This window comes from Dreissena polymorpha, chromosome 11 (genome assembly GCF_020536995.1).
Source record: "Dreissena polymorpha isolate Duluth1 chromosome 11, UMN_Dpol_1.0, whole genome shotgun sequence".
Taxonomy (NCBI): domain Eukaryota; kingdom Metazoa; phylum Mollusca; class Bivalvia; order Myida; family Dreissenidae; genus Dreissena; species Dreissena polymorpha.
Window position 1 is genome coordinate 74,671,142 of NC_068365.1, and position 27,964 is coordinate 74,699,105.

At 33.2% G+C, this 27,964-nt stretch overlaps 2 protein-coding genes and 2 long non-coding RNA genes across 4 annotated transcripts; 3 read left to right on the forward strand and 1 right to left on the reverse strand.

The window, feature by feature from the left end:
• Window positions 1-1,033: 1,033 nt before the first annotated feature.
• On the forward strand, window positions 1,034-2,587 carry LOC127851588 (multiple epidermal growth factor-like domains protein 10). The gene is made up of 2 exons (XM_052385422.1): window positions 1,034-1,101; window positions 1,231-2,587. Exons 1-2 carry the CDS (start codon window positions 1,055-1,057, stop codon window positions 2,585-2,587), a joined length of 1,404 nt encoding a protein of 467 aa, XP_052241382.1. The 5' UTR covers window positions 1,034-1,054.
• Window positions 2,458-6,945, forward strand: LOC127851589 (receptor-type tyrosine-protein phosphatase mu-like). The gene is made up of 12 exons (XM_052385423.1): window positions 2,458-2,594; window positions 2,891-3,023; window positions 3,185-3,276; window positions 3,485-3,637; window positions 3,962-4,125; window positions 4,734-4,821; window positions 5,217-5,281; window positions 5,477-5,513; window positions 5,719-5,822; window positions 6,060-6,185; window positions 6,383-6,530; window positions 6,809-6,945. Exons 1-11 carry the CDS (start codon window positions 2,588-2,590, stop codon window positions 6,494-6,496), a joined length of 1,083 nt encoding a protein of 360 aa, XP_052241383.1. The 5' UTR covers window positions 2,458-2,587; the 3' UTR covers window positions 6,497-6,530; window positions 6,809-6,945.
• A 281-nt stretch (window positions 6,946-7,226) lies between these two features.
• LOC127851590 (uncharacterized) lies at window positions 7,227-16,628 on the forward strand. Its single transcript, XR_008035834.1, has 8 exons — window positions 7,227-7,355; window positions 7,525-7,627; window positions 8,212-8,288; window positions 9,022-9,156; window positions 9,452-9,574; window positions 10,405-10,559; window positions 10,880-11,015; window positions 12,916-16,628. It is a non-coding gene; the product is annotated as an uncharacterized LOC127851590 (long non-coding RNA).
• A 3,950-nt stretch (window positions 16,629-20,578) lies between these two features.
• Window positions 20,579-26,439, reverse strand: LOC127851653 (uncharacterized). Its single transcript, XR_008035869.1, has 5 exons — window positions 26,279-26,439; window positions 25,686-25,802; window positions 24,874-25,034; window positions 22,576-22,708; window positions 20,579-22,395 (listed from the first exon to the last, which is right to left on the reverse strand). It is a non-coding gene; the product is annotated as an uncharacterized LOC127851653 (long non-coding RNA).
• Window positions 26,440-27,964: the final 1,525 nt, after the last annotated feature.

Genomic DNA, 27,964 nt, shown 5'->3' on the forward strand with positions numbered 1-27,964 from the left:
TCAGAGACTTGTTTTATCTTCACTAAAGTACATCCGATTACGTGACATTTGTTTCAACAACGTTTTACTTTCAGTGTTTGCTATAGTTACCGAATAAAGTAGTTTGTCAACAAAGGTTCGTGAGGTTGTAATATACACCTACCTGTCATGTAAAGCAAAAGTTTAAAAAACACACGATATTTCTTATATCAAATCACTTAGTTGTAGGTCAAACATGTTGATGATGCCTCAATGCGTTTAATAGGAATATGTCAATGTTATAATGGTGGACATTGTATCTTAATTAATTTAACCTAGATTTAAAAACATTTACAATTATCTCGAATTTAACTGAATTGTTTTGCAATACAAATTAAGCTATTTAAAGATCAATCTGAAATTTGTTCGTTGTGAGTGTACACTGACAGAATACTCATTATTTTATGAACGACATGAAACGGCTGAAAATATATGTTCTCTTGAAAACTACAGCTACGTGTACTGCTTTACGTATACAATTAACTCAGAATAATCCAGTAACGTGCCCGGAAATCACTAAATATGCAAATGTATTCACACATATTAATGACAATATTACATGTTAATTGACAATATGCCTTATTTTTGGGCGCAAATCTTAACGACATTTAAAAAAAATGTCAATTGCAATATTACTTAGGCTCGGAGTTCCACGATATGTATTCCGTCGAAGATAAAACAGCCACTTAAATTGATATAAGATAATTGTATACTTTAGAGTGTTAATATTAGTTCTGCAATTAAAATACGCGGAGGTTGATGCCAATTACGCTTAATAAACAGAACAAACACTAAAAAAAGTATTCAATAAAATTTAATGTTTGACAGACAATATCTATTTACTTACCATTTAACGGACGGCTACATATGTTGATGTTTCCAGATATGATGGTTATAAAAATCGTGTTAAAATCGTTATATTGCCTAGTAGATTGTTTGCTTGGACCTACATTAAGACATGTTTTCATGTCGTTATTTTCTATCCATAAAATATTGTTTGTTATATTTCAGATTACAAAGAACATAAAAATACGACATGAAGAAGACAATTCTTATTTACTTTTGGATAATGAGTTGTATACAAGTTTTTTTTATCTTTATTAAGTAATGTCATTAGTTATCACCAATAATTGTGTGCTTTCTTTTACGTACATTTATCATAATGTGTGACTTAGTACTTCTCTTGCGTTGCATGTCAAATTCATTAATTTCAGATTCATATCAAACAACGTGTAGTACAGGATGTGCTAAACAATGTATTTGGAACGGTAAATGCTCCCCGTGCCTGGATGGGTACCGCTTTGAAAACTGCAAAGACAGATGTTCAGAAGGGTGTTTTAACAAGACTTGTGACCAATCAACGGCTAAGTGTAAACATTGCTGTAACAAAGGGTACTTTGGTGATCACTGCTGTTTGCCAGGTACGTTTGGGTGGTCATGTGAGTTAAAATGCCCAACAAACTGCTTCAATTGTACGTCTCAAATAAAATGTGTAATGTGCAAAGACACATTTTATGGACAGACATGCCTCCAACAATGCCCACCCAATTGCGAAACATGCACTGGGTCGAATACGTGTTCAACATGCAAAAGCGGTTTTGGTGGCGGAGCCTGTCAATACAGTTGTCCACGAAACTGCTTGACGTGTTCGTCATCGCATCAATGTCAAAATTGCAAAGAAGGATTTTATGGAACAACTTGTGAGAACGATTGTCCTACCAATTGTAAAACATGTACTTCATGGAACGAGTGTGTATCTTGTAAAACTGGTTTCGGTGGACCATTCTGTAATATCCGTTGTTCTAACAACTGCATTAATTGTTCTTCGGCAGACACTTGCTTTACATGCAGTGAAGGGTTTTCGCGACCAGATCTTGCATGTACCTGTGCTTATAATTTGTGCGCGGGATCATCATGTAATTTGTGTGCAAATAATTCGTATTATTCAGACGGACAAACCTGTTGCCCCTGCAGTGGTACTTGTAAACAGTCATTGTGCTCATCGGCTACTCAATGTACTAGCGGATGTGAAAATGGGTACTTTGGAATAGGGTGCGACTTAAAATGCAGCGACAGTGATCGATTTTGTGGGATATGCAATGGATCAACTTATCGAAATTTCAAATGTGAGCAATGCATTGGTGGTTATTACCCCTATGTCGACGGGATTTGCACACTGTGTTCTAAATCCTGCTTTCAAGACACATGCATTAATTCAACCGGCGAATGCGGACATGGTTGTAAACCTGGATTTTGGAACTCCAAATGTGAATCGAAATGCACACCTAAGTGCTCAATGTGTGGACAGAACGATGGAATCTGTGAGGCTTGCGTTTCTGCAAGCCTATATGGAAATGAATGCTTACTGAATTACAATGATACATGCGTGAATGCATCATGTCATATGAATGGAACGTGTAAAAGTGGGTGCATCGCAGACTTTATAGGACCATTTTGTGAAACGCCATGTCCTTCAAATTGTGCTAGCAAAGGGGTTGAAAACCGATGTTCCCACCAAACAGGACTATGCTTGTTTGGTTGCAGTGCGGGATTTACAGGAGACGACTGAATGGAAGGTAATGAAAGCGTAACCGTGTCTCTGTACAGCATATTTGGAGTCAGTCAGTCACTGTTTTATCTTAAGATCTAGGTGGATTTTAGGTGTAATATACGAGTTTTTTGAATTTGTTATATACCGTAAACAACATTTTCTTGTTTTCGCCCTCTTAATGATGAGACTTATCACATGTTTATTGATTTTGAGTCTTAAAGGTACAACATGTGTTTACAAATGTATTTTGTATTCCAAGTGTAATTATTTAAGACTATTTTCGATTGATCATGATAAAATATAATTTTGTGCTTATTATAGAGCTTATATCTTTAAAGCACGACAGCAGTAAAGATACCATACCGGTAGCTGCGATTGGAGGGGGTGTAACTGCAGCTGTAACAGTTGTTGCTGCTGTAGTAGCCGTGTCCGTTTTTATTTATCTTCGTAGAAGGTGTGCACCTGATTCTCCGCTTTATACAATTGCGTGAACTGTGAAAGTAATTGTCACAAACTCTCAAATATATATTTCATATAATCCGATGTAACAGTAGTTCATTTACTGTGTAATTAATATTACAACTATTTACAATTAATTGCTCAATTCGAGAATAGACATCTTCAACCAAAACATGACGCCGTTCAAGGAACATCAACCCATGAAGAAAGTCAAGCCGCTCCCGTATATGCGTCTGTTGTACGAAGTGGTAAGGAATGACTAAGCTGTTTCACCGTCAGAACACCCTGACTTTCTGATCGTTTTTCTAACACGCTCGTTTCAAAGAGATAAATAAGCATTTAATTTCGTTTTATTGATTTGATTTTTACAAATGATTAGAAAGCATGTGTTGTACCCATTCGATCGTCCTTTAACGTTGCCTTTATTAATTAATTAGGTTTGTATTTGTATTAAAGGACTTACAGGTTCGGTTTATAAAAACACATCCTCGGTAAAAAATCATAACGCACCAAGCGCGATGCGCAATCCTGTCTACAGTAGTAGCCAGATTCAACCAAACAAATCAATTGATTTGAATTCAAAAGGCATTGAAGACAATTTAGAGATTGGTATGTCACGTGTGTGTGATATAGCTGCTGGTAGAAATATTGAAATCTTTCCTCAGTGTCGGTTGTATTTCAATTGCAAACGTGTCTTGCATTGAATAGATCAATTGCATTTCAGTATTTGGACTGGTTACATGTTGAAGAACCGTATTACAGTGTTCACTGTTAATTTACGTGTGTTTGGTTCAACATACTAAGACTTGCTCCATTCAATGTTAAAAAAGCCTCATTGTTTCAATTAAAAAGACATAACTTTGACGTACCTAACGTGGCACACCGGAACGCAAACAATCTCATAAACTGCAGAAATAAAATTTATGGTTGCAGATGAATGGGACAGTATTGCTCGTTTCAATGCGGTCAGATTCGAAGAAAACGGAGGGGTGTACTACAACAATCACGATAAAGTGAGGAATCTGAAAATAGCAGTTACAGTACTCAAGAAATTCGTGTTGTCCAGGAACAATTCTTACTACAAAGCCGAGTTCGAGGTACTAACAAACGGCGCGTTAAAATAAAAGCAATACATATATTTAGTCTGCGTTTCTTCCTTTGTTGAAAATCGTCTATGCTTAAATTTAAATAACCCGTGTACTAATTGTGTTTGTTAGTATATGGCTTCTGCGTTCTGTTAATTTTAGCAATTAATATCTTGCCTTAACTAAAATTCATGATGGGGTTTATATGCATTATCTAATGTCAATGCAGGTGATGATTTGATTATTATTCCTTTATAGTTTCCATTCCAAACAGTAAAATCTTTGCGAATGACTTTAAGCGATTTGTGTTTTATTCTTCGTTTTTATATTGTCGAGTATTTTACTTACGCAATTGAACGACACTATCGAACTAGCTTGCTGTAACACTCTGTCTTTATTGCTAGAAAAAACTATAATGACATATCTAAAAATCCATTATGAGTATCATAAAGCTGGTGCAGACTTAATAACGCTTATTCATGAGACTTTCTTGTAACAGGCATTTTGTGAACTTAATTGTCTTCTGCTAATTGAGGCGCAGTTCCCCCATAATATTGTATTTGTGTGTGATATAACTATTTGTTCGTAAAAAAATTGCCACATTTCAAATATCGTTCCAGAAACTTCCATACGGACTCTTGAAAGATTACGGGGTGTCGCAGATGACAGAAAATCTCACCAAAAATAGATATAAAGGAATATATCCATGTACGTCGTAATACAATACAGGATATTTAGAATAAACAGTCTCATCAACATATGCTATTGCTTTATAGTGACTTTAAGATTATTTTTTTTTTCTGTATATGTTGTATGTGTGTATTGTCATGATACAGAAGACGGCTTAACCACATGCTATAAATTAATGTAGCTTTGCAACAAATAAAACTTCCCAAGATTTGATGTAGCGAAATTGATGTTTAGTTAATTCTTTTTTAGTATTCGTTACATGTTTACGGTCATGAAACAAGAACTGTTTAAACAGCGGTATATTTGCCTAATTGAATTCACTTTTGAATGAACTCTAATATAATTATAGCCAAGATAGTCTTCCTATATGTATAACGTCACCGTCCAAACATTTTAATATAATGTACATGTAGATGACGACCACAGGGTGAAAGTTCGTGTGGGAGACACGGACTACATAAATGCCAGTTTCATAGACGTAAGACAATTTTTTTAAGATGAACATATTGGTGTGTTAAATCGTGTTTAAAAGTGCTAAATCTAGTACGGGCTATTCTACAATGCTATGATTATGTGATTAAGCCAATTGCGTACACAACTTAATGTGAATCACAAAGATAACTTTTTATTGTATATCCTTTGCTGATTAATATCTTTGCATTTGTTTTATCAGGGTTACAAAAGGCGAAACGAATACATCGCAACATTAGGTTAAGTATTTTATTATGCTATATAACACTTTCCTTTATATTGATTTGAGTTATCGATGTTTATTTAATTTCAATATTTCAGTTACAAATACACTTTTGGGGAACATATATACTAATGTTCAATTGACACTAAACACGTTTACGTGTGTGGCAGTTATATTAACGCATTCCGTTGCGATACTTAAACTTTTAACGATACGTTTAGGACCGATGTCTAAACAACTTGGGAACTTTGGAGCATTCTGGACAATGGTATGGCAGCAAAACGTGGAGAAAATAGTCATGCTTACAAATCTTGTAGAGAAAGGAGTGAGTAGCGTTGTTGTATGTCATACAAGTTCTAGGTCTTTAGAAATGAAGTACCAAGTAAAGTTATATGTATTTGGTAGTGTGTTGTGATGAAATATTGGCACACATGTTTATTGTGATAGATATCTATCGTCTACAGCTATGTATTGCATTGTTTGGCAATCGAGTTTTAATGCGAATTATCTGTTTATTATGTACATATATTGATCATTTAATTGTCAATATTTACACTTTCAGAAAGACAAGTGTGAGCAGTACTGGCCCAATGTTAGTGAAAGTCGAATGTACGGTGGGATCCGCGTTGTTTGTCAACTTGAAAATGCGTATGCTGACTTTACAAGACGGTCATTCAATATTGTTATGGTAAGCCTTGTACAAATATCAATTTTTATAAAGTGCCTGGCATAGAAAACAGTTAATAAGCAATGTCCATATACTCTATACATAAAACTTACATCAATAAACAATAGTGTTTTAAACTGCCTAAAAAGAGATGTTTGCATTAATTTATTAATTTTTGAATTGATGACGTGTCTAAGATACATAGCGTTAATTTTCAGGTAAGGCAAACGCGGACTTTGACACAGTTCATTTTACATCGTGGCCAGACAAAGACGTTCCAGAGGACGTTACGTCGATCATCGAATTTAGGCAGAATGTTATACATGCACTAGCAACACTGTGGGGTCCCATCATCGTACATTGCAGGTATTTTAGTGATTCAATCCTTAGTATGTGAGAGAGAATTTCAGTAATTATCAATCTGAAAAGTAGACGAATTAAAGAGGCGAATTAAAGAATCAATCGCAACTGCACTCTGTCAATGAGTGCGTTGTCATTGTTGTGCACATGTATGTGTTGAATGTATCGTTTAATATGTGATATTACTAGATTTTGAGATAAGTATGTCGTTTAAAGATACACACAATTCAATTACTGTTTTGTCATATTTATAAATATACCTTATATAATTATTACGATAACAGTGCAGGCATTGGACGAACAGGAACCTATATTGCTATCGATATTCTCACGAAAGAAGGCGAAGGAGAAGGGGCAATAGATATACCCGGCTGTGTACTAAATATGCGACAAAACAGACCGAATATGGTTCAGACTGTTGCATAATGCAAAACTTTATGTGACAACGATATTAACACAACATGCATTCCTTCATTACACAATGCAAAATGCATATATGTGTAAGACAGTGGGCTCTGAAAGTGTTGTTTGTTTTTGGACGAACTTATAAGACGAAAAAGTGTATTACGATATTACTTTTTTCCATATAACAATTATGATAGTAACGCAAACCATATGCATATGTGCTTTTAATCTTTAGATACATATTTCTAAAGAGCGCATGCTCAAAAATATATAAAAGGAGAGTATGTGCTATTACAGGGCCAGTATAAGTATCTTCATGAAGCTGTTGTTCATTCTCTGACAAGTGACTGCCATCCCGTGGCCGGTGCGAAATTTCAAGCGTATATGGATACAACGTCAAAGGATAAAATCATGAACATGTTTCAAGTAATTTAGTTTATTTTTTATATTTTTTTTTGTTGATTTACTTCCGCAAAACTTGTGTGCTGATATAAATGTACTGTAATCATTAACATAATTATTATTTATAATTATGAAAGATACAATTAATTAGTTTTCACGTGTTTTAATTCATTTTCTTACATATTGTTTAAAGCATTTGCAAGCTATTAAAAGATACGGATCGTTGGGTGAATCTGAAGCAGTTGAAAGGAACGCCAAACGTGCTGACAAAAACAGAGAAGGTTCTGATATCGCAGGTACTATGATGAGGTTTAAATATACACGTTTATAGTTTTTATTCAATAGTTTGCAATGTGTTTATTGGAGGGTAAACAAAGAGTTTTATACTGCTAATTATAGTTAATTTCTGTAAATTCTACTTTACGTTGTAAACATATAAATACATTTTACTTGCTATTTACAAACCACACGGTGAAATGTTGTATAGTCAAAGCAACTAAAACAGCTAACTGATATGAAACGTCCTTTGAGTGTAACGTTAGTGTTAGTTTGGTTTTCTTTTCGTATATTAATTTAATTCCAAATTATATTTTCTATGACCGTTCCAATAGTGTCATCCCAGTTTTAACCACACGTTATTTAACATGGTTTTTGATATTTCGTCCTGTAGATATGATATATGTGTCTATTGCCTAAAGTGAGGGACAATAGGATGTTACATAATTCCCTGAGAATTTTGGAGTTTCATGTTTTCATTTATTTGATATTTGCTATTAACAATAAGAAAAATAACATTATTATCTTATACTTTATATTATATATCGTCGTTTCATTAGCATTTGCATTATTTGAGTTATGTATAAGCCATACAAACACACAGGAGATGAACATCGCATTAGACTTCACCCTTACCTGAAATTCGGATCCACATACTATATAAATGCAGTTTTCGCTAATGTAAGTGTACGATGCATGCATACATCTCTACATAGTAACATATATCTACAGTAATCGATTTCGCTTAACAACTGAATTTATTACATTTTTTCCGTTATTTTAATTTAATGCGAATACTTGAAGACATATATTCGCATTTGTTTGTACGCAGATTTAAGTAAAGCTTATTTTCCTAAATTGAGATTTGCGTGTTCACCAATTATAAACAAATAACACTTTTTTCCTACAATTTGATAATGTCAAAAATGTTTAAGTGAGTGTAAGTTATCTCATTTTGTAAAGACAATTACATTAGTAACCGGTATATTTCTGTTCAATGATCAAACTAATCGACGAAAAGCCATCACATAATCGTCAAGAAGATGTGACAGTAGATCCTCATGCGTCCAACGTTCTCATTTGAAATTCATGAGATCATGTGATTATGTGATTCGTGAGCAAATTTATCTTCAACGTAGCTGTGTAGCAATTATAGTATATTTTCTCTTCTCACGCTTACACAGTTAGAGCGTTGAAATACATACAGATGTCTATAAGCTTATGCGTATTTTACTGTGTTTTTGTTGTTGATATGCCTTTTATGTGTTTTAAAATCGTCAACATATCTGAAGCCTTAAATGTTCGTGTTTGACCCCATGCTTAGACAATGCAAATATAGATTGTATGTGGTATAACCTTTTAACCTTAACAATAATGACTCGTTCAGAACTTCCGTTGTTTCCTATTTGTTTAGAGTTTCCAAACACAGAATAAGTACGTCCTTGCACAAACTCCTCTTCCAAATACGGTTGTTGATTTCATCGCAATGCTTGTCCAGACAGAGTGTTCGTGCATTTTCGCTTTTGTACCATCAACGATTCGAAGTTCGGTATGTTTTGTTTCTTATACCTGTGCTAAGCTACATCACTTTGTGAAATGCGTTTGATATATATCTTAAGCTTTTGTCTGATTAATTGAGACATTTGAATGTTTGTTCTAGACTATTACATAATTGAGATTATACGAATGCTAAAAACACGTAACAAAGTGAACACAAATTACTTAATCATGTATGGGCCTGAATATTTATTGATATGAAATTAACATTTTATTAAAGATTAATACTACCATGTATTTTTATATGAAAATGTGCGTACGTAATTTAAAATATTTACTACATTTAGAACATCGGTGAGTATTAACCCGCGGATAACCAGGTTTTAAAGATTGGAATCTTCAGCGTCCGTTGTTCGAAGCCAGAAGCAAACGCTAACCATATTAAGCGGACAATGACAATCGAGCATCGAGTGAGTCAGGTTGAGAATGTACACTTGTATAATATTTAATATATAAATATAGTTATTTACGTCGCTTTAATACGATTGCGAATATTTACTGACATTTGAAAAATATGGATACAGTTACATGTATTTCTAAGCTGACATTGCCTGAAAAAAAGGTTTAATTCGTATTTCAGTTTACTTGCAAACACGTTCTAAGAACAAGTATAATTGCACATAATAATGTACTTAAAGTGATATTATGGGGACTTTTTTCACTGGTGAATTGAGCTGAAAAAAATAAACAGGTCAAAAGAGTTAGTTAAAATGTGATTACTGACCAATTATCTGCAACTCATCTTGCTTCCAGTTGTTTATTAAAAATATAGTTTATATACGATATTTTGCATGAATCATCCAGTCCTCTAAGCCGAAATGATCCGTAAAACAAAATTGTGTATTTGTGTCGTATTAACGAATCTGCACTTAAACTAAATTTAGGTTCACATCGTACATGCATGATCAGTTGTCAAACGAAAGTATTGTTGATATTCAAATGCATTATTTTTCTCTTTCCGGGATATTGTTTTAGTATGATGATGCTGCATTAACAAATATAAGTTTATATGAAGTGAAAACACCAAAAATAAACAACGGTTGCGATAGACACCTATAAACTGTTAGATGCCCATGATATAACTTTAAACAACGCGTACCGAAATATTGCGTGGCTGTCTTGGCTTCAATTAGTTTATTTTCTTATGGTTTGCTCATATATCATTTTGTTGGTTTAATACTGGGACGATAAAGATGCTTTTTTCAAAGTAAACTTACTTGCTTTTTCTTTGTCAAAACAGGCAAACGTATTGTCTTTAACGCATCTGGAGTTAAAAGACTGGGCCATGGAAGAACCTATACCAAATTCTCCGTCTGAATTCCGACGATTCATTGACGAAGTTGACGCAATATCAACAAGTACCAACTCTGATAAACGAATTATTGTACATTGTTGGTAATTATATTTAGCTCGAGATTTTTTCAAATGATACCCGTTTGAAAATGGCTGTTTTTTGTTCCTTGTATTATATTACAACGTAAAATGAACCACTAGTTGCATTTTAAGGACATTTACAACAACTCGATTTTATTTATTTAAGGAAGTGTTTGCTTTTTGCGAAAAAATAAAAATAAATAAATAACAAAAAATACAAATGTAAAGCGGAAGTATTATGTTAGTCTTATTTGTATTATGTTACTTTGACCTAGCGGTTAACAGTATCATGATCACAACGATAAAAGGCTAACCAGGTAATTATTACATGAATGTAACAGGGACGGTGAAAGTCAATGCGGCTTATTCTGTGTGGTTGCGAGTCTCCTGCAGAAGATGAAGATGGAGGAAGAAGTCAGCGTAGTAAACGCAGTGAGGATGGTACAGACCAGAAGAAAGGGAGCGATTCCAAACTTGGTCAGTGATTGAGCGTTTGTGCTTGTTTTGTAGTTGTCCAAAATAGAAAAATGAGAAAAATCAAAGCCACACACTTTGCCTCTGACCTTGAAATGAAATTCATGTTAATAAATAAAGAAAGAAAGGTAAAATGTGAAAGTGTGCAAAATTGTCGTTAAATCTATAGCCTAGTTAGCAAGTAATTTATTATTTTTCAAACGGAACCGCTTTTAAAACCGAAAGAAGGATTTCTATACATATACGTCCATTTCGACAAACGCGATTATTTTTTAAGTTTTAAAACGCACAAAAGACGGATATAAACCTTATAACCACCAGATATATTCTAATTGGCATAGGTTAAATTAAATCTTTAGCCCAGTTAGCAAGAATTGAATGATTTTTCAAACGGTACCGCTTTTAAAACCGAAAGTAGGATTTCTATACGTATACGTCCATATCTATACGTATACGTCGATTATTTGTCAGTTTTAAAGCGCAAAAAAGACGGATTTCTACCTTGTTACTACCAGATATATTCTAATTGGCATAGATACAATTAAATCTTTAGCCTAGTTAGCAAGTAATAAATTATTTTTCATACGGGCCCGCTTTTAAAACCGAAAGTAGGATTTCTAGACGAATGCGTCCATTTGGACAAACGCGATTATTTTTAAGTTTTAAAGCGCAAAAAAGACGGATTTCTACCTTGTAACCACCACATATATTCTATTTGGCATGGATTAAATATGTTTCTTATTTATACTTAAATTTACTATGCTAAATAAGTTGTGTTGCTTTCAATAAAGAAGTCAGAACACGTACTTTTCAGCGTAACTACGTATCGCATCATTATATCTTATTATGTTGATATATGTTATGTATAAAATAAAGTTGATATAGAAGTGTTTATCAAACAATGGTTTGTTTCCCGTTTCAAAATACACATTTTAATCACATTTAAATAAACTAACTTTTTATGGTTTGGGCAGGTAATATACAGACGTCATCATAAAGCAACGTTAAATTTCGTGTTTAACCTGGAGTCAATGAATTTTCTAATTCGACATCTTATGTTGAGTGTAATAATAATGGTAACGATATATGAGCACAACATGAAGTCTTGTTGAAAGTAGGGATTGTAGTGTATTAAACGTAACAACAACATCAATATCTCGACGTTTCAATCTGTCAACCGGATTACGACACTCATTACAAAAGCAAAGTCGTGGTAATGCATTTATTTTCAGTACTTAACAATCTCAATTTATCATACTTTCCGATTGAGTGCTTTACGACGACATCAATAAAAGAATTATTCATTGTTTAACAATACTAATGTTAACTTATTCCTTTCGAGTAAAATAAATTATATATCTTGCTTTGTGTAACAACACTTCTATGCGGTTTATTTGTATATACGTGTGTATGTAGGATCTAAATTTTAGGCTAAGTGTGACGTTTGACATGTCATTCAATCCCCCCCCCCCCACCGATTTACAACAACTGTTCTTATATGGTTACTTATCATAAAATGTTTTTGTGTTATGTCGTGTTGATTGTAATGGTAACTTTACTCGAATAAAGTGCTAGCGCAGGTTAATACGAATTTCTCTACTGATAATGTTTCTGGAGTTTAATTTTCCCTATTTATTTTTAAATAATAATTGGTCATTTGACCATTAATAAAATTCCAAAATTTATTATTATTGATTTGAACACCAAACGTTATGTTTACAGTGTGTATGACATGGTTAATGTTTTTATGTACTTAATGTTATAATCATATTACTTCCGTAGTTTAATCATGATCGATATGACCTGGTTTAATTTATTATAAAAAAAATAAGTTATACTATTTATTGTTGGTGTAGAGTTATAAATGTACAATAGCCCAAATGTCAGCTTATCTAATTGTCAGGAGCAGTTTCAGTTCTGCCACGACTGTGTGCTGGACTATGTGCAAAGTGTCAACATCTACGCCAATGTTGCCGCTGATCTCTCCGATTGATGAATGACACTCAGCCATGACCGTTTCCCGGACTTCATTCATAGCTTAGATAAGTACTTCTTCGTCCATGCTGATAATTCTTATTGCTGACTACACAGTCTGAAAAGATTTTGTCCTGTTACTCAAACATGAACACAAAGCGATATATTCTCCGACATTTCAAGTGATACGTCTGATAATGGACTACGTATGTCTGCTAGTACAGCGTACTGGGAAGTAATCATATATATGGCAGCAACCCCAACTTCGCTGCTTATCCGACAGATTGTTGACTACATACTGTCCACCTTTACTGTACTCTGGTCTACATCCAGAGCTTCGATATCTTTTTCAACTTCATAGCGCATTCATCCGATGACTTTATTCCTTAAGTGGATACCATTGCTCTTTGCTGATGTTTACTTTTCTTGATCTGAAAGAATAATTCGTTTCGTAGATAATCGGAGTAGAAGATTAAAGTAAATCCTTGCACATTTCTGTGATATTGTGCTTAACGTGTAGGTCATTGTTTTGTGTTATGGTAATGTACATTAAAAATAATACATATAAGCATCCAAGTTAAAATGTTTACAGTTATCCTTGCTTTGTTTGGAGGTATTTTATTCCGCACATTAGTGTAAACAAAAGCCTATATGTTTGTCCTAGCTGAATCAGGAAGTAGTATTGATAATTGCATTTGTTCTTTTCATCAGTGAAGTTATAATTTTCTGTTAATTGTCAACTAAACTGGATGCCAATACAAATGAGTATCATTCTATAGATATTTGCAGTTGATCAAGTAATTTCAAAAGAAGGATTTAAATAGGTCGTTCAGATATGAGTAGTTGATCCAAGTTGATGCCTCTTTTAAATGTTGTCTCCGTATCAATAGTCATATCACTTTTTTCCAGAGTTGATGCAATTAGCTTTTCATTAAAAATCGCATAATTGGCAACATCGCTATCGTGAAATTGATTTCTATCATGTTACTGGTGTAATGCTAATGCTTTTCCTTATGTTAGTTAATGTGTATGACTTAATTGTCGTATATATTGGGATGTCTATCCTGAGTAATCATTCAAAGCAATTAAACAACCTGTAACTTCAATGTAAAACGGACACAAGTGTCGTTCTGACGTCGATACCCATTTGTTTGTTGTTGCAAAATATTTTCATGCGTGTTACAAAAAAATATACTATGTAAACATACTGTGGACAATGAGATCTAGACAACATGATGATAAAGCTCTTTGTTAATTAGTTAAGTGGATAAATACTCATAGCTGTTAAACGAGAACAAATGCATACCATCAAAATATGACGTGACTAAGAAACAGTACAATTTAATGACGAAGATGTGTCTTGGAAAAAGAACGCCTTAAAAGGCTTATTGTAGTGTTACAGTTTAATTTTGTATTGACCTTGACAAACAAATGCTTCTATGTTAAAATGTGTAAAATATTTGATATGCAATATGCATCGTACAAAATATAAATGTATCCCTTTGGTGCACGGAGACAATCAAAACTGTTGAAAAAAGTTCGATGGGTGAATGTGTCCTTAGAATGCAAGGTAGTGTAGTGGTAAATACCGGATTATTATGCAAAAGTAATACGCCTCGCGTAGAATATATGAACATATGTGCACATACATTATTAGGAAAAGTGTACTAGCGTTATATTTGTGTTTTGTCCTTTTTATCACTTTTAAGTAGTATACCGTGTAGAAAATATAAATAATTATCGTGATTTGTAGTACCAAAACTGAATTGAGTGCGTATTTTAGTAATAACAAATGATTGTCTGAACTAAGTATTGGAACTTATGAATTTCTAAACACTAAGAAACGTTTTCATGTATCTAACTGTAATTAAAAACATTCAAGTGTACGGTTATTTTAAATGGATGCTGGTTTTAATAGATCTGTGTTTTATACTTACATATTATTCGAATAAACAAATTGAACATTGTTATGCAAATAACATTTTTATAATTTATAAAGACAATATAACGAGATGGATCTATCGATATTTCCGGATCAGTATCTCCAAAAGTACCGCATCATTTTAAATGTAGTGAGAATTGCTTCAGGTAATCAATATCTTTTGTCTAAATGGGTTGTCATAAGTTCTTCATTTTAACATGGCATGAAACGTTACTTATTATTTATTGTATCACTCGTTAATGAATGTTTCTTTAACAATACTGCTGTTAAACGCCACCACATGTGAAAAAAATACTGTTATACAGCGGCAAGAGGGCTTTGACGTCCTTAATTACTCTTGTCAATGATTCTTGTCTTGGTCTTAATAATAGTACCTTTTTTTGGATGCATTATTTATTTCAGATTTCAGGAAAGTTATTCAATGTCATGCTTGATACTGCGCCTTCAGATAAAAATGTTTGCATGTAACAAGATTTAGTGCAATTTGCAAACCCTACTTTCTATTCATTTAGGTCCGGCACCCATCAACAGATTTATCATGTGCAAATGATGAATTTCTTTTGAAGGAAATCCTAAACAAACATTTTTATGAACTATTTAAAACCTCCTAACGTTAGTTAGATCAATCAGAATGTACGCGAAAACAGATCTATTATTATGAAGATGATAGTAGTTATTTTATCATTCTAATGTAAGTTTTGCGTTTCTGTCGATTTTTATCTACTATAAATACCGTATGATATAATATGAATGTATGTGGGCGTGCAAGGGCGCGTGTGAGCATGTTATTATCTTTCTTTTTTAATATTTGTAATTGCATTTGATTTATTTTTAAAATGTATTATAGACGTGATTGAATATTGAGACCACATTTCCGAAATATACTCACGTCATAATTTGTTTGTATCATAATATGTAATATTAACTACTGGATTATTTTACATTATAATGTAGTTGTGATACAGCGTGTATGTACTTATGAGTTCACACGAGTGTTCCTAATGTCTATATTTTGTGCTATTTTTGTCTTTATGTGGTATCTTCTTACAATGAAAGTATTACTATGAAAGCAATGTCAGTAGTTCTATTTGTTGGTACATGTGTTGGCATGTGTTTTGACCTTAGTATAATTGTTCGACATTTTGTTACTTTCCTTAATAAAGCTTTTGTTTGTTGAATGATTAAAGCGCGATTTTGGGTACACTTACGAGAAGGTCTTCTGATTGAATGTTATTCAGTAACGATAAAGGCGATAAACACAGGTATAGTCTGAGTGCTGAATTGCGCTACATTTGATCGTATATTTCAAATAATAAATACAGTAGATCGCTCATTTAATTATATTTTTGTATTGCAATTCACGCGAGGAATAACCCACTAAATTTTAGTCTTATTTTCCTACTTTTAAGATGAATAATGCAAAAGTAACGATACTTTACTTTTACGATCTGGACTCATAGTTGTAAATCCTGGCCTTAAACGTGTACATGACCCTTATGTGATAATTATCACGTACATTTTATTCAACAACCCCGTTTATTATTATTATTTTTATTTCAAATAAAGTACTCACATCGAATTATGTTGAACTAAGATATTGTCTATCATCATCGATCCGTGGTTGCATTATTCGTGCATATTGTAACTACCCGTATTCAAGTTTGAGTACATTTACACATTTTCAATTGAGGATATTGTATTAATAAGTTTAAGATTGTCAATTGTATCTGCATCGCTGCGTTATGTATACAAATATAACATTTATCGTATAAGAACACTACAATCACTAACTCGTTAAATCTCTATAAGAATCTAAACAAAATTACAGGCCCTCAATCAGGTCTAGCGACGAAGGCGATAACACAGACATTGATCATTATATTTAAAAATAACATTCTCGCTTTTTTTTCATTCGAAATTACAATGAATTCCACATGAACTTGAACACCACAACTAACAATACAAGTTGTTTAGAGTTGAAACAGTTTAAACAATAGCCACTATTTAGGGATTTTAATGCACACTTGTCGTTTGTTAAATATGTTTAATTTGTATACGTTGCGCATATAGCTTTTAAGATGTTAATGGTTTCCTGCACCATATCATGTAAAAAAATATACTTTTTTATGATTTATTTATTCGAATTAGTTTTTCCATATAAAACAAGGTGTGTTGATCAGTAATCAACAAACATGAAATATTTTTGTTATGCCTATTTTAATGTGATAATAGTTTCACTAAAATCTAGGAAATGCAGTGACGGATACGAGAAACGTCAGGGTAAAAGAAACGGACTAGTATTTATACATAGTTTTAGTTGTTTTCGTTCAGTATCTGACATATAGAGAATACATGGTTGGTGCCGAGATGGAGAAAGTTTATCCGGTGAGGCTTAGAAAAAGAAAATAGGGCGAGCTTTAGCGAGCCCTATTTTTCTTTTTCGGGCCGACCGGATAAACTTTCTCCATCTCGGCACCAACCATGTATTCGATTTATCCTGCTTCATGCCGTTGACACATTTTATCAAAGACAAATGATTAATTTACATAACAATATAATTATTCTTGTCGGGCCTCCTACAATCCTGACGACCGAATAACTACCGATTGTGTCACGCTAAAAATAGTTCCACATTAAACTGTTCCTTTTAATACTTTCCTATCGAAACTATTAAGAGGAGAAGTAAAAAACGAATCGAGAATGTGATATTTTTCTTGGTAAAAAATGAAATAAAAATGCATCAGCAAAACAAAAACTAAATTTTATTTACCTCAATGACAACTTTAATCCATTGCTTATAACAATAAATGTACAACGATATACACATTCATTGTCTGTTCTTCCATCCCTTTGTCGGAATCCATTTTCTGTTTTTCCATCTCTATTATCGAAATGTATTTTAAACCACACTCTTTTTTGATAGCGTTTGTATCGAATGCTAACCATTCTGACCCAAAACCCGATTAACGAAACCGTAATCCTGTCGTAGGCTGTAGCGAATTATTTTATTCCTATCGAAGCTAACACTTATGAATGACAAACACACACTCCGAAAATCGTTTATGATTCGTTCGATGCTTTAAAATATTAAAAAATACTGTTAAAACCACCACGTCAAAATTGTTGTCCCTAAAATCCTGAGAGAAACTAGATAGTATGTTTTGTCAGAGAAATGACGTCACACTAGATACGTCATAAATTGCATAATCAAGTAAATGAACATGATAAATACGGAAGTCTGGTTCGGTAATATATTTTTTAAGAAGATAAAAATGATGATATATAATATTACGATAACTTTCATGATGCGTCCCAATAAACTTCAAAGGTCAAATATTAGAACATGTTAATCGGCGCGTATGAATACATACTTACGGTTAGATCACGGTCACGTGATGTACTGCCGGATATCAACTAGTTTATCCGACCCTGCTTTATTTGGTCAATGTTTGCAACTGAGGCAGGATAAATGGTAAGACATACCTATAGACCTAAGCAAAGCTGGTCTAACATAATTTATATATAAAGATATAATACTTTATATTAAATGATTCATAATGTGCACCACAAACAATCAAGTTCACCACTAATCGACATCCAATTAGCGTCATGGTCAACATTTGGAAAATTACATGTTTATCCGATACTCTAAGAACGTCATCAACAAATCACGAAAAGCGTGACGAGGATGTAAATAACACAATTAACCACTGCGAAATTTACAATTATTTTGTCAGGTGGGGAACCCGAACCAAAATATAACTACATTCAGAAGTCAAATCATTATATGCAGCGATTATTTAAAATATCGACATAGTGTATATGCATGAACGGTATATACGAAACGCGAAGACATATCGACCTTTTACAACTGTACCTGATGATTAAATAACATGAAGTTTGTATCACTGATTTATGATAAGCTGTTTTAACGATTTAAAGTTACAATTGGTAACTCGTGAAACTATGTTAAATCAGTGCTATGGTAAAAATGATAAATAATAAGTTTTATATGCAGTGCTGAATTATAAACAACATTATACATTTACGTGATTTTAAACATGCGTTTTTTGTTTTGTTTTTTTCGTTATTTTTACAAAAACTTGTTTTTGTTCAAAATTTGATGCAGACTCTCACTTAAAATCATTCTTTAAATTGATTTTCTTATACAAGCTCTGATTTTAATGTATTAAGATTTATCGCAAGTGGCTCTGAACAAGGTGCTATACGATGTACTTAACGTTTCAGACTGTAAGGATCAACATGCTCTGATACTGGTTGATGCCTCCAATGCTTTCCATGGATCACGTTTATATGTTTAAAGTTGTTTTGTCGAATGTATTTACTTATGTATCTTATAAATTTGTATAGTCAATAAGTTAATTAGTAAAAAGGGTTCTCAGATGGATTATGATCAATTGATAAACGATGCTTGTATGATTCGGTATCCTTTATTGTCTAAAAACATACAGCAATTATATTATGTATTTGATAACGCATATTCAAAATATTTTACACGCTGCGGTTCAAATATAAAAGTGTTTGCATTATGCAATCGTTAGGACAAGCATTTTAGGGTTACGTACTGTGTGTATAATCATGAAGCATTATTCAATTTATTTACTTAACTTTAACTTACTTTAATAAATGCAATAGTAGGCTCACACATCTAGAATAGTCATTAGCTATTGCTCTTTCGTACCTACTGACGTTCAAGTTCAACAGGTGTTTTCCACTTTAGATATTTGTTCATTGGTGACACAAATATGTGTCGTTTATACTGTGAATAATTTGTAAGACGTATTGTTCTTTAAATCGTAATATTATTTTAAACAACAGTATGAGCAATATAGTTGATGGTTACCGTCCTGTGGTTACACAGTGATATCAGGCGAGTATGATTTCGTCATTGAGATGTCCATACGAGTCCGATATAATTCTGTTATCATAATAATTGTAACAATGCATTATCTTTATTATTCAACAGTTCTTAACACAACATGTCCTACTATGGTACTCAAAAATGCAAAATTGTTTTTAAAACATTGTTTAAAAGCATCAGCAAAAATAATAAAAAACGCAATTTCCAGTGATGTACACTATGCAAACTGGACAACCTGATGACGACTTGATAGATTGGTGTACATTGAGAATTACATATACGAATCAGTTTCGAGAAAAGTTATTCACAATAAAATTAATCTCATAATTACGCAAATAATGAGGATATAACGTGTTAATTGCAGAGAGTTTACGTTTTTTTAAAAATAAAATTACGTCATGTGTAAATTAATTAGTAAACGCAAATCACATACATCAGTCTAAATAAACAGTTGGGTTCCAATGACTTAACTTGCATTCTTTGCCAGCACATCCTAAGAAATTTTAAACAAATAGGAGTTTTATCGACTTGTAACGCCATCCAGTTAGGAAGTTAATATAGAAAGACTGACAGTTACTCTTGCGAACGATAAGGAAAAACAATTGGTGGGGAAAAGCAGCACAAATGAGTTCATTTTACATTTTTTTTAAAGATTATTAAATATGTTCGTAAGGACATTTATGACACAAACAAAAACATAAATAATATTTAATAAATTAATTATAACAAAAGTGAAGCAATAACACATTATATTTCGTGCATGACATAATGTCAAATGTTAACGCAGATGTATTGCGAAAGTTGTGGGGCATTAATGGTTGCAAGGACCAGCGAGCACATAGTTAAGTAATGAAGTAAATGAAGTGTAATGCTACTCTTTAAAAACACATTCAAATACAAGCTTAAAAATGAGAGACAATTTAGTATTCACAATTAAAAACCTATAACCAAGATCGATGGTGACATTCGTACAAAAACTAGTTCCGATTGGGATAAAAATCATAAATACTGAAAATCTTGTTCTCAAATATGTGAGATGCAAAAATGATGTGTAATTATAATGTAAATATCTTACAGAAAATAAGCCAAGTAATGTGTAAGTGTTTTAATAACAGTGTATTTTGATACAAAATATTACACACTGATTTGGTCGTTGTCATCACAGTGTTACAATTAAATAAATGCACTCACTTTGGACCAAATATTAAGTGTACAGTATAACAATAGTACATATGTGTACGTGCGCTTGACATAGATAAACGAAAACTTCACTTTACTTAACTGGATTTATACTTTATATTTAAATACGTAACTTTGTTAAATGATTTGATATATTTTGATGTAAAACGTGTCATTTCCATGGCGTCGAATCGTTTTGATTGCTTGTATTGTCAAATAATTTTAATGTAAATGATAGATATGGTATTTTGAAAATCGAATGCAAAAAGCGTATTCCTTATTGTTCTATAGTTTCGCAAGCACCTAATATTGAAAAACAAATGAAGCTGATCCTTTTACAATTACATACCAGATCAACCACACTTCTTTAGAACTATAATATATAAGTAGTTCAAGGAGTCAGCGTTGCTTTTATCTACATATTCGATTTCTACGGAATTGTGGCGATCCCGATTATAATCATTTCACAATCAGAACCAACTTTGCATCGGGCAGTGACGATAAAGGTCTGTGTTAAAATACAATACAACGTGTTGACTTTGTTGTTTAAGATATTGACATTTTTTTTATTTAGGAAAAGGAGCGAATCAAATAGCACGGGCGACATATTACAGGCACTGCATGAACCACAAACGGAAGCCGTCGTTATGTTTGTTTACAGCGCAAACAACTTATCAGTGAAATCGCTGTTTGTTTTCGAAAAGTTGATAGGTTCATCAAAAAAATATAGCTGATGTCACTGCGGATGCAAACAACAGTGTGAACATTTAACTCTCTTTTAGTTGACATGATGCTGGGCAAAATACAATAATTAACACAAAGATTACTCGTGCTTTGCATATTTTACGCAATATAGACCATATTTATATTTGTGAAAGTTTTGGTAACTACATGATGCTATAATTTTATGTATATGGTGTTCTAATTAATTAACACTTTAAATGTGATAATTTACCGTATGCCGGGCGATTTGCATTATGCACTCGGTATTTAATAAAGTGCAAACATTAGCATTCCACGTAAGGTGATTCATACACGAAATCGAATGAAATCACTTTGGGATGTGGCCCTCAGACATGTACATAAAAAGTCTTGTCGCCTGCAGTTTCTTCATCCCCAACTCGTTGACTAAATCATCACTGTCGAGACTCATCAAAATGGCACCGTCAACTTGGTTATCTTTAAATGTTTCTACATATTCGTCGAGTTTCAAAAGCCTCAAAATATCACCTATTTCATTTATTGTCAACGTTTTAATTCTTTCCATGTTGGTTGACTTAGTGTCTTGATCTGTATTTAATATCTGCGTCATCAGGTAAGAAGAATGCGTCACCGCTGACATACCGAGTTTCACATAATTCCCATCCGAAATATGACTTTTGTTTTCACTTTCCTTCGAGACGGGTCTTAAAATAAAAATATCACAAATACGTTAATCATTATTATCCTTTTGATTTCATCAGCATTGTTCTCATCGTCATCATGAAAAAGAACGATTTAGAAAAAATCTTGATAAGACTCACCATCCTAATCATCATCATCATAATATATAATAATATATACTATAATATTTAATAAAAACGCACATGACGTCACCATAAGCCTCAGAGTAAACTGCATCTGCCGTTCCCACAAGTTCGTCATCAATGCCGGCTTCATACTATTTTTCGGGACGTACTGTTGCGCGGCCAACGGATGTGTTGACATACGGTGCCGACCCTAATGACGCAATTATATTGTATGTTAAAGCATACACTAAAGTCCAAAACCGCTGGAAGAAAAATATGTACATACAATATTCTGAGGCGTGCGATATTTAATTTACAAAACGTTTTCCTAAACAGGCGCTCGTACCCTTATGAAAAAAGTCATTGGTACCTTAATAACTTTCAAAATGTATAAATTGTTAGTCAGAATTACATTATGAAGCGAAACATTTATTGTAGACATGCACAATATAATCAACGCATTGATGCTGCATACAGAGTTTACTACTGTTGTTGTTTTAAAGATAAGGTTTTTTAACATCTTTAAAAAAAATAATGAAATTCGTTATTTATAAATCTAGGCAATCAATCAAATCGACCATTGTACTGTTATTTATTAAGAACATTCCTTCATGAGGGAATGTTCTTAATAAATAACAATACAATGAATTATTGTTATTGTTTAAAATAATCATCAAACTTGTCGTATTGCTTACCATACATCATTCTAAAAATGCAAGTTCAGTCTGAATCACAGTGAATAAGAGGGGGATAACAATTTCATATAACGGATAAGTGTATGCACGTTAAAGAGGCGTAAAAGTTAAAGAAACGGGAGAAGCTTGATTACACACTCTTAAAGGTACATATCGACCGTATTTAACCAAAAAATAGACACGTGTTAAATGAACGCCTATTGCAAACAACATTTTAAACGTATATACCATTTAAGAAGCAGTACCATATCATTTGGATTTGTTTTGAACAATACAAGAAACGCATTTTTTCGATATATGTTCCAAGAAGGATTCGTTTAGCAGCTACATGAATCGAACTTAAATTATAATCGTGTAACACTTCAATACCGTTAGTGACTATGCATAGAGTTATTTTATGCACACTGTATTAACAGTGATATTACTATTAGTATATATTTCTCCCTTATCGCGAAAGGAGTCCCGGCACCACGTTGTATAAATTTTTAAAACCAATGAATGTAATACTGATCATTGATATAACGTGACTTATGTAAACATACATTAAAAAGTAATATAACGATAATTTTATTGTTGAAAATATGAAAATTGTGTATCAATACTAGTCTTTGATATTGCCGCTTAAAACAAACGTAGCAAGTATAACTGTCAGGTTAAGTCGCAGAGAGTCATTGGTTATGCTCTTATTGAACAAAACGATATCCGACATAGCAATTTTAACAATATATGACGATGCAACAATAGGTCATACCTAAACTAGTTACTATTAAACTAAAGAAAGTTTTACCACCAACCAATTTACGAGTACATGTACTTGCTTTTTGTAGAGTCAATAAATAGTTAAACAAAGTTGTGAACTATAATTTTCAATGAGCTTTAAAGGCGTTTACTTGTAATAAATAAATTGTCAAGGTGGTTTTCAAAATTTGACAAAACCAACTATTGCTATGGAAATAGTACCTGCACATATTCATGTGCAAGTATGTTTCACCAGCACCAACCAAATAACCAAACATAGTGAAAGAAATACATTAAGAAGAAAATGGACACAAGGGTTTTTCAGCAATTGAATATTCATGTTTTCCCAAAACTCGAAATATTAGCAGTTATACATATTGAACAGATTTTTGCACGAGAATTAAAGAATTGTAAGGGTCTCTGCGAAAGACCGTTACATATAACTGGCACAGCATTAAAACAGAGCTGACATTAATTTACACGAAATAAACGAACGCTAAATTGATTGCAGGTATTTGTTTTTCATGGACACAAATTATATTTGTATAATGTACTTGCGTACCTTTTATGACAATATTGGCAGAATTTAGCCGAGACCATCGGCAATCACTTTAATTAAGCACTATTTAGCTACAGCATTTGCATTGATGCGAATTTTTAAATTAGAATTTTCGTGGATTTCAGTGTCCATAACGCATTCATTTATAAATACACTTGTCGTGAGATCGGTAATTGTTGACTTTGATAAACACCTATAATTACATAGCGTTTATTAATAACATTGCTCTAGGTCTCAGGGATAAATAGAACCAGGGAGTTACGGTCGTTTAACTTATTTGCACTACACATCCCTTTCGACCACCACCGAGCGCGTTTTTTTACGTAAATACACGCTGACTCACGCTAAACCATCGCTTTATGGTAACCATGTTGGATAGCACACCTTGTTTGCATAGGGATGTGTTGGTCGGTGAGGTCTGCGAGCCGGAAGGTCCGGGTTCTTTTCGTCGCTTACATTCACCGCCACGGCAAGAGGTGACTGTACTGCCGGAGAAAGGTTTGGTTTCTTAGCGCACACAGGCGCGGGTTTCTTTACCTCTTTTGCTGAAAATAAACAATGTATGCATATTTGTAACAAGAAATAAATGCGCAAAATTTGATACAATCATAAGATGTTGTTTTGATAGATAGATCAATATGTGAAACCGTTCTTTTGTAAGTGAATCGTTTGAACTTTTTTCACACAGGTAAACGTATTTCAGCGTGTCTTATAACATAACTTTCGTGCGATAAATTAAAACACATAATACAGTTATAGTGCACACTATATACTGGGTTTATCTTTATGTTTCGGATCTTTACGTTTCGGATCTTTATGTGTCGGATCTTTATTGGCCGCATCTTTTTGTGTCGGATCTGTATGTTTCGTATCTTTATGTGCCGGATCTTGTGTTGCCAATGATTGTTGTTCATAAGTTAATAATCATTTTTAATAAAGTTTGGCGTTTTGCAGTTTGTATTTTCAAAGTGTTTCCTACACTAGTCTTATAATTCATTGATTAATTTTAATCCATTCAAATTTTTAAAGGGGGATTCTGTGTTACCAAATAAATAATAAAAAACTCCTTGTTATCAAATAAAAAGAATCAAAGCATCAAATAAAAAAATATTCAATATCCTGTTATATGTTTGGGATATTTGTGAGTAAGATATGTTATCGAAAATCCTTTTTAGCTAACGCCCTCCAGAACATACATTTGTGTTTTTTACGACACAGACTGTAAGCGGGATGCTGATCAGTTAAGAGTGATCTCCCATGTCGGCCCTGGCGACCACGCGACGTTGCTTGGATACCGTCTGGATGCGAATAATCTGTCATTCATAAACCAATTAAATGTGTAAAAGGCTTTAAAAATACTTTTATCATTCATCCGCCACATTTCAATCCTTTTTTATATGAAGTGTATTTTTATGAGGTCAAGATCTAAACACGACTGTGTTATGTGATTGATATCTCCTATCCGAATTGTTACTTTTGCCATACTTGCAAACCTTTTTAGACCCCAAACTAAATGTTCTTTGAATATTCGAATGCGGAGATCAGAAATAATTTGTCTTTTTATGTATTTGTCTGAGGCATTATTGTTATTTTGTAAGTTGTTCGATTTGTTCTGGTAGAGTGTTAATTTTGGACTCCATAAAATTTGATCAACCCATCAATCTTTTGCATTTAATTTAAAGCAGCGCACAACTGTTACTAGAACTCACACTTTCTCTATCGAGCGTATCTTCTACGATGTTTCCACAGAATCTTTGACTGATCATTATCACTTGAGGCAGCTACTAACCAAAGCGCTCGTAGAACTCGGGCACGCTTTAGTCGTTTTTCTCTACGTCGAAATCCATCGTCTTTACTAGTCGCTTGGGCTCGTGCACACCAATTTTACCTGTAGCGACACAGATATACGGTATGGGAAGCATTTATTTATTTCCAATTATTCTCTGTAGCTTAAAATGTACAACCTGTTTCGATTTTACGTGGGGTTTAGTGTCATGATTATAACATTTCAAAAGTTCCAACCGTTATGTTCACTCTTTCAATTTAAAGTAAAGACGATATTTGAAAATACATACTTTCGAAAGATGGCTATTGGACATACTAATGTTTTTCCACCGAATAATTATCAAAATAAATGCGATCTATTTGTCATGCCCTTGGTTCTAAAACTAATTTTTAAGAGAAAAAAAACAACATGTGTTCATTTCGTTCTAAAAATCGTATTTTATACTTAAAATATGTACTACGAATGTTTGTATTGGTTGTTCAATGTAATACAAAGAGTATTTTTAAAATATGACAACTGCAAGAGTTTGTATATTCAATTATATATGACTTCGGTAAACATTAATTTCATTTTCATCACATGTTCCCTTTTGTTTGAAATCTCCATTTTGTAAACAATCTTTATGTTTACAGTAGCGACCATGTACATTATTGGATGACGTAAACATACCGTGCTCGACTAAATATCAGATTTCATCGATAATCACTTCCTTGTTTCCACATAGTTTTTGCAAAAAATGGTTATGAAAGTCCAAGCTGATTTTAACACGTTTCAACGAATTTGACTGTTTCAAATTAAACCTTGAACTAATTGTGATTGTATTTTGTCAATATGTGCATGAATCTGATTCATATGAAACAAACAAACGTGCAGTGGGAAATGAAGCTTTAATATCGGTACTGAAATAAAACCCGAGAACATATTCTCAATGTTCATTAATTAAACTAATTTATCTAAAATATTGATTCAAATATTGTGCTGGTTCTTTTTTTCCCTGAATTCGACTTTTTCTACACATTTAAGAAAAATGACGCTTAAGCTTAATTATTCTGGTAACAGTTTTTGCATGCATTATTTAAATTATGTTTTCCGCTTTGATGAGATAACATTGTTTTGAGGCATTGGATCCAATACGCTGTAGAAGGAATGTTTTATTTATATTAAGATGAACTGTTCTGCCTAGACATTTAAACGCAGTGCATTTAAAACGTTCATTTAATATGCCAATCCAAGATTCATCAGAAGCAATTGCACGCAAAACTACATAATATAAGTTTTACATATCACATCATTATTTTTCATCATCGACATTCCCTTGACCGGTCTGGCCGTTAATGGGAATGAGGGACGACAGCACAGAGAACTCCGCCAATCAGGTCTGTTGTGGGCTGATGGGAGTAGCTCATTTGAAGTATATGACGTAAACTCTTTCACATTGTCCATAAAGCTTTTCTTCTTACCAGCCACCTTTCGTCTTTTGACGGTTGCCACGAGGGGTTATTGTGGGCCAACAAGTGCTGCTGTCATTTTCCAGACATACCCGCTGGTCTTGTGGTCTATGTAAGCGATGCAGAGACGTCTTCGGAGGCATTTGTGTTCGAAGGCCTGTATTCAGCATTCAGTAAAAGTCTCGCAGCCGTACAGTAGAAGGGAGACTACACGGACCTTGTGGCGAAGCGACGTGAGCTG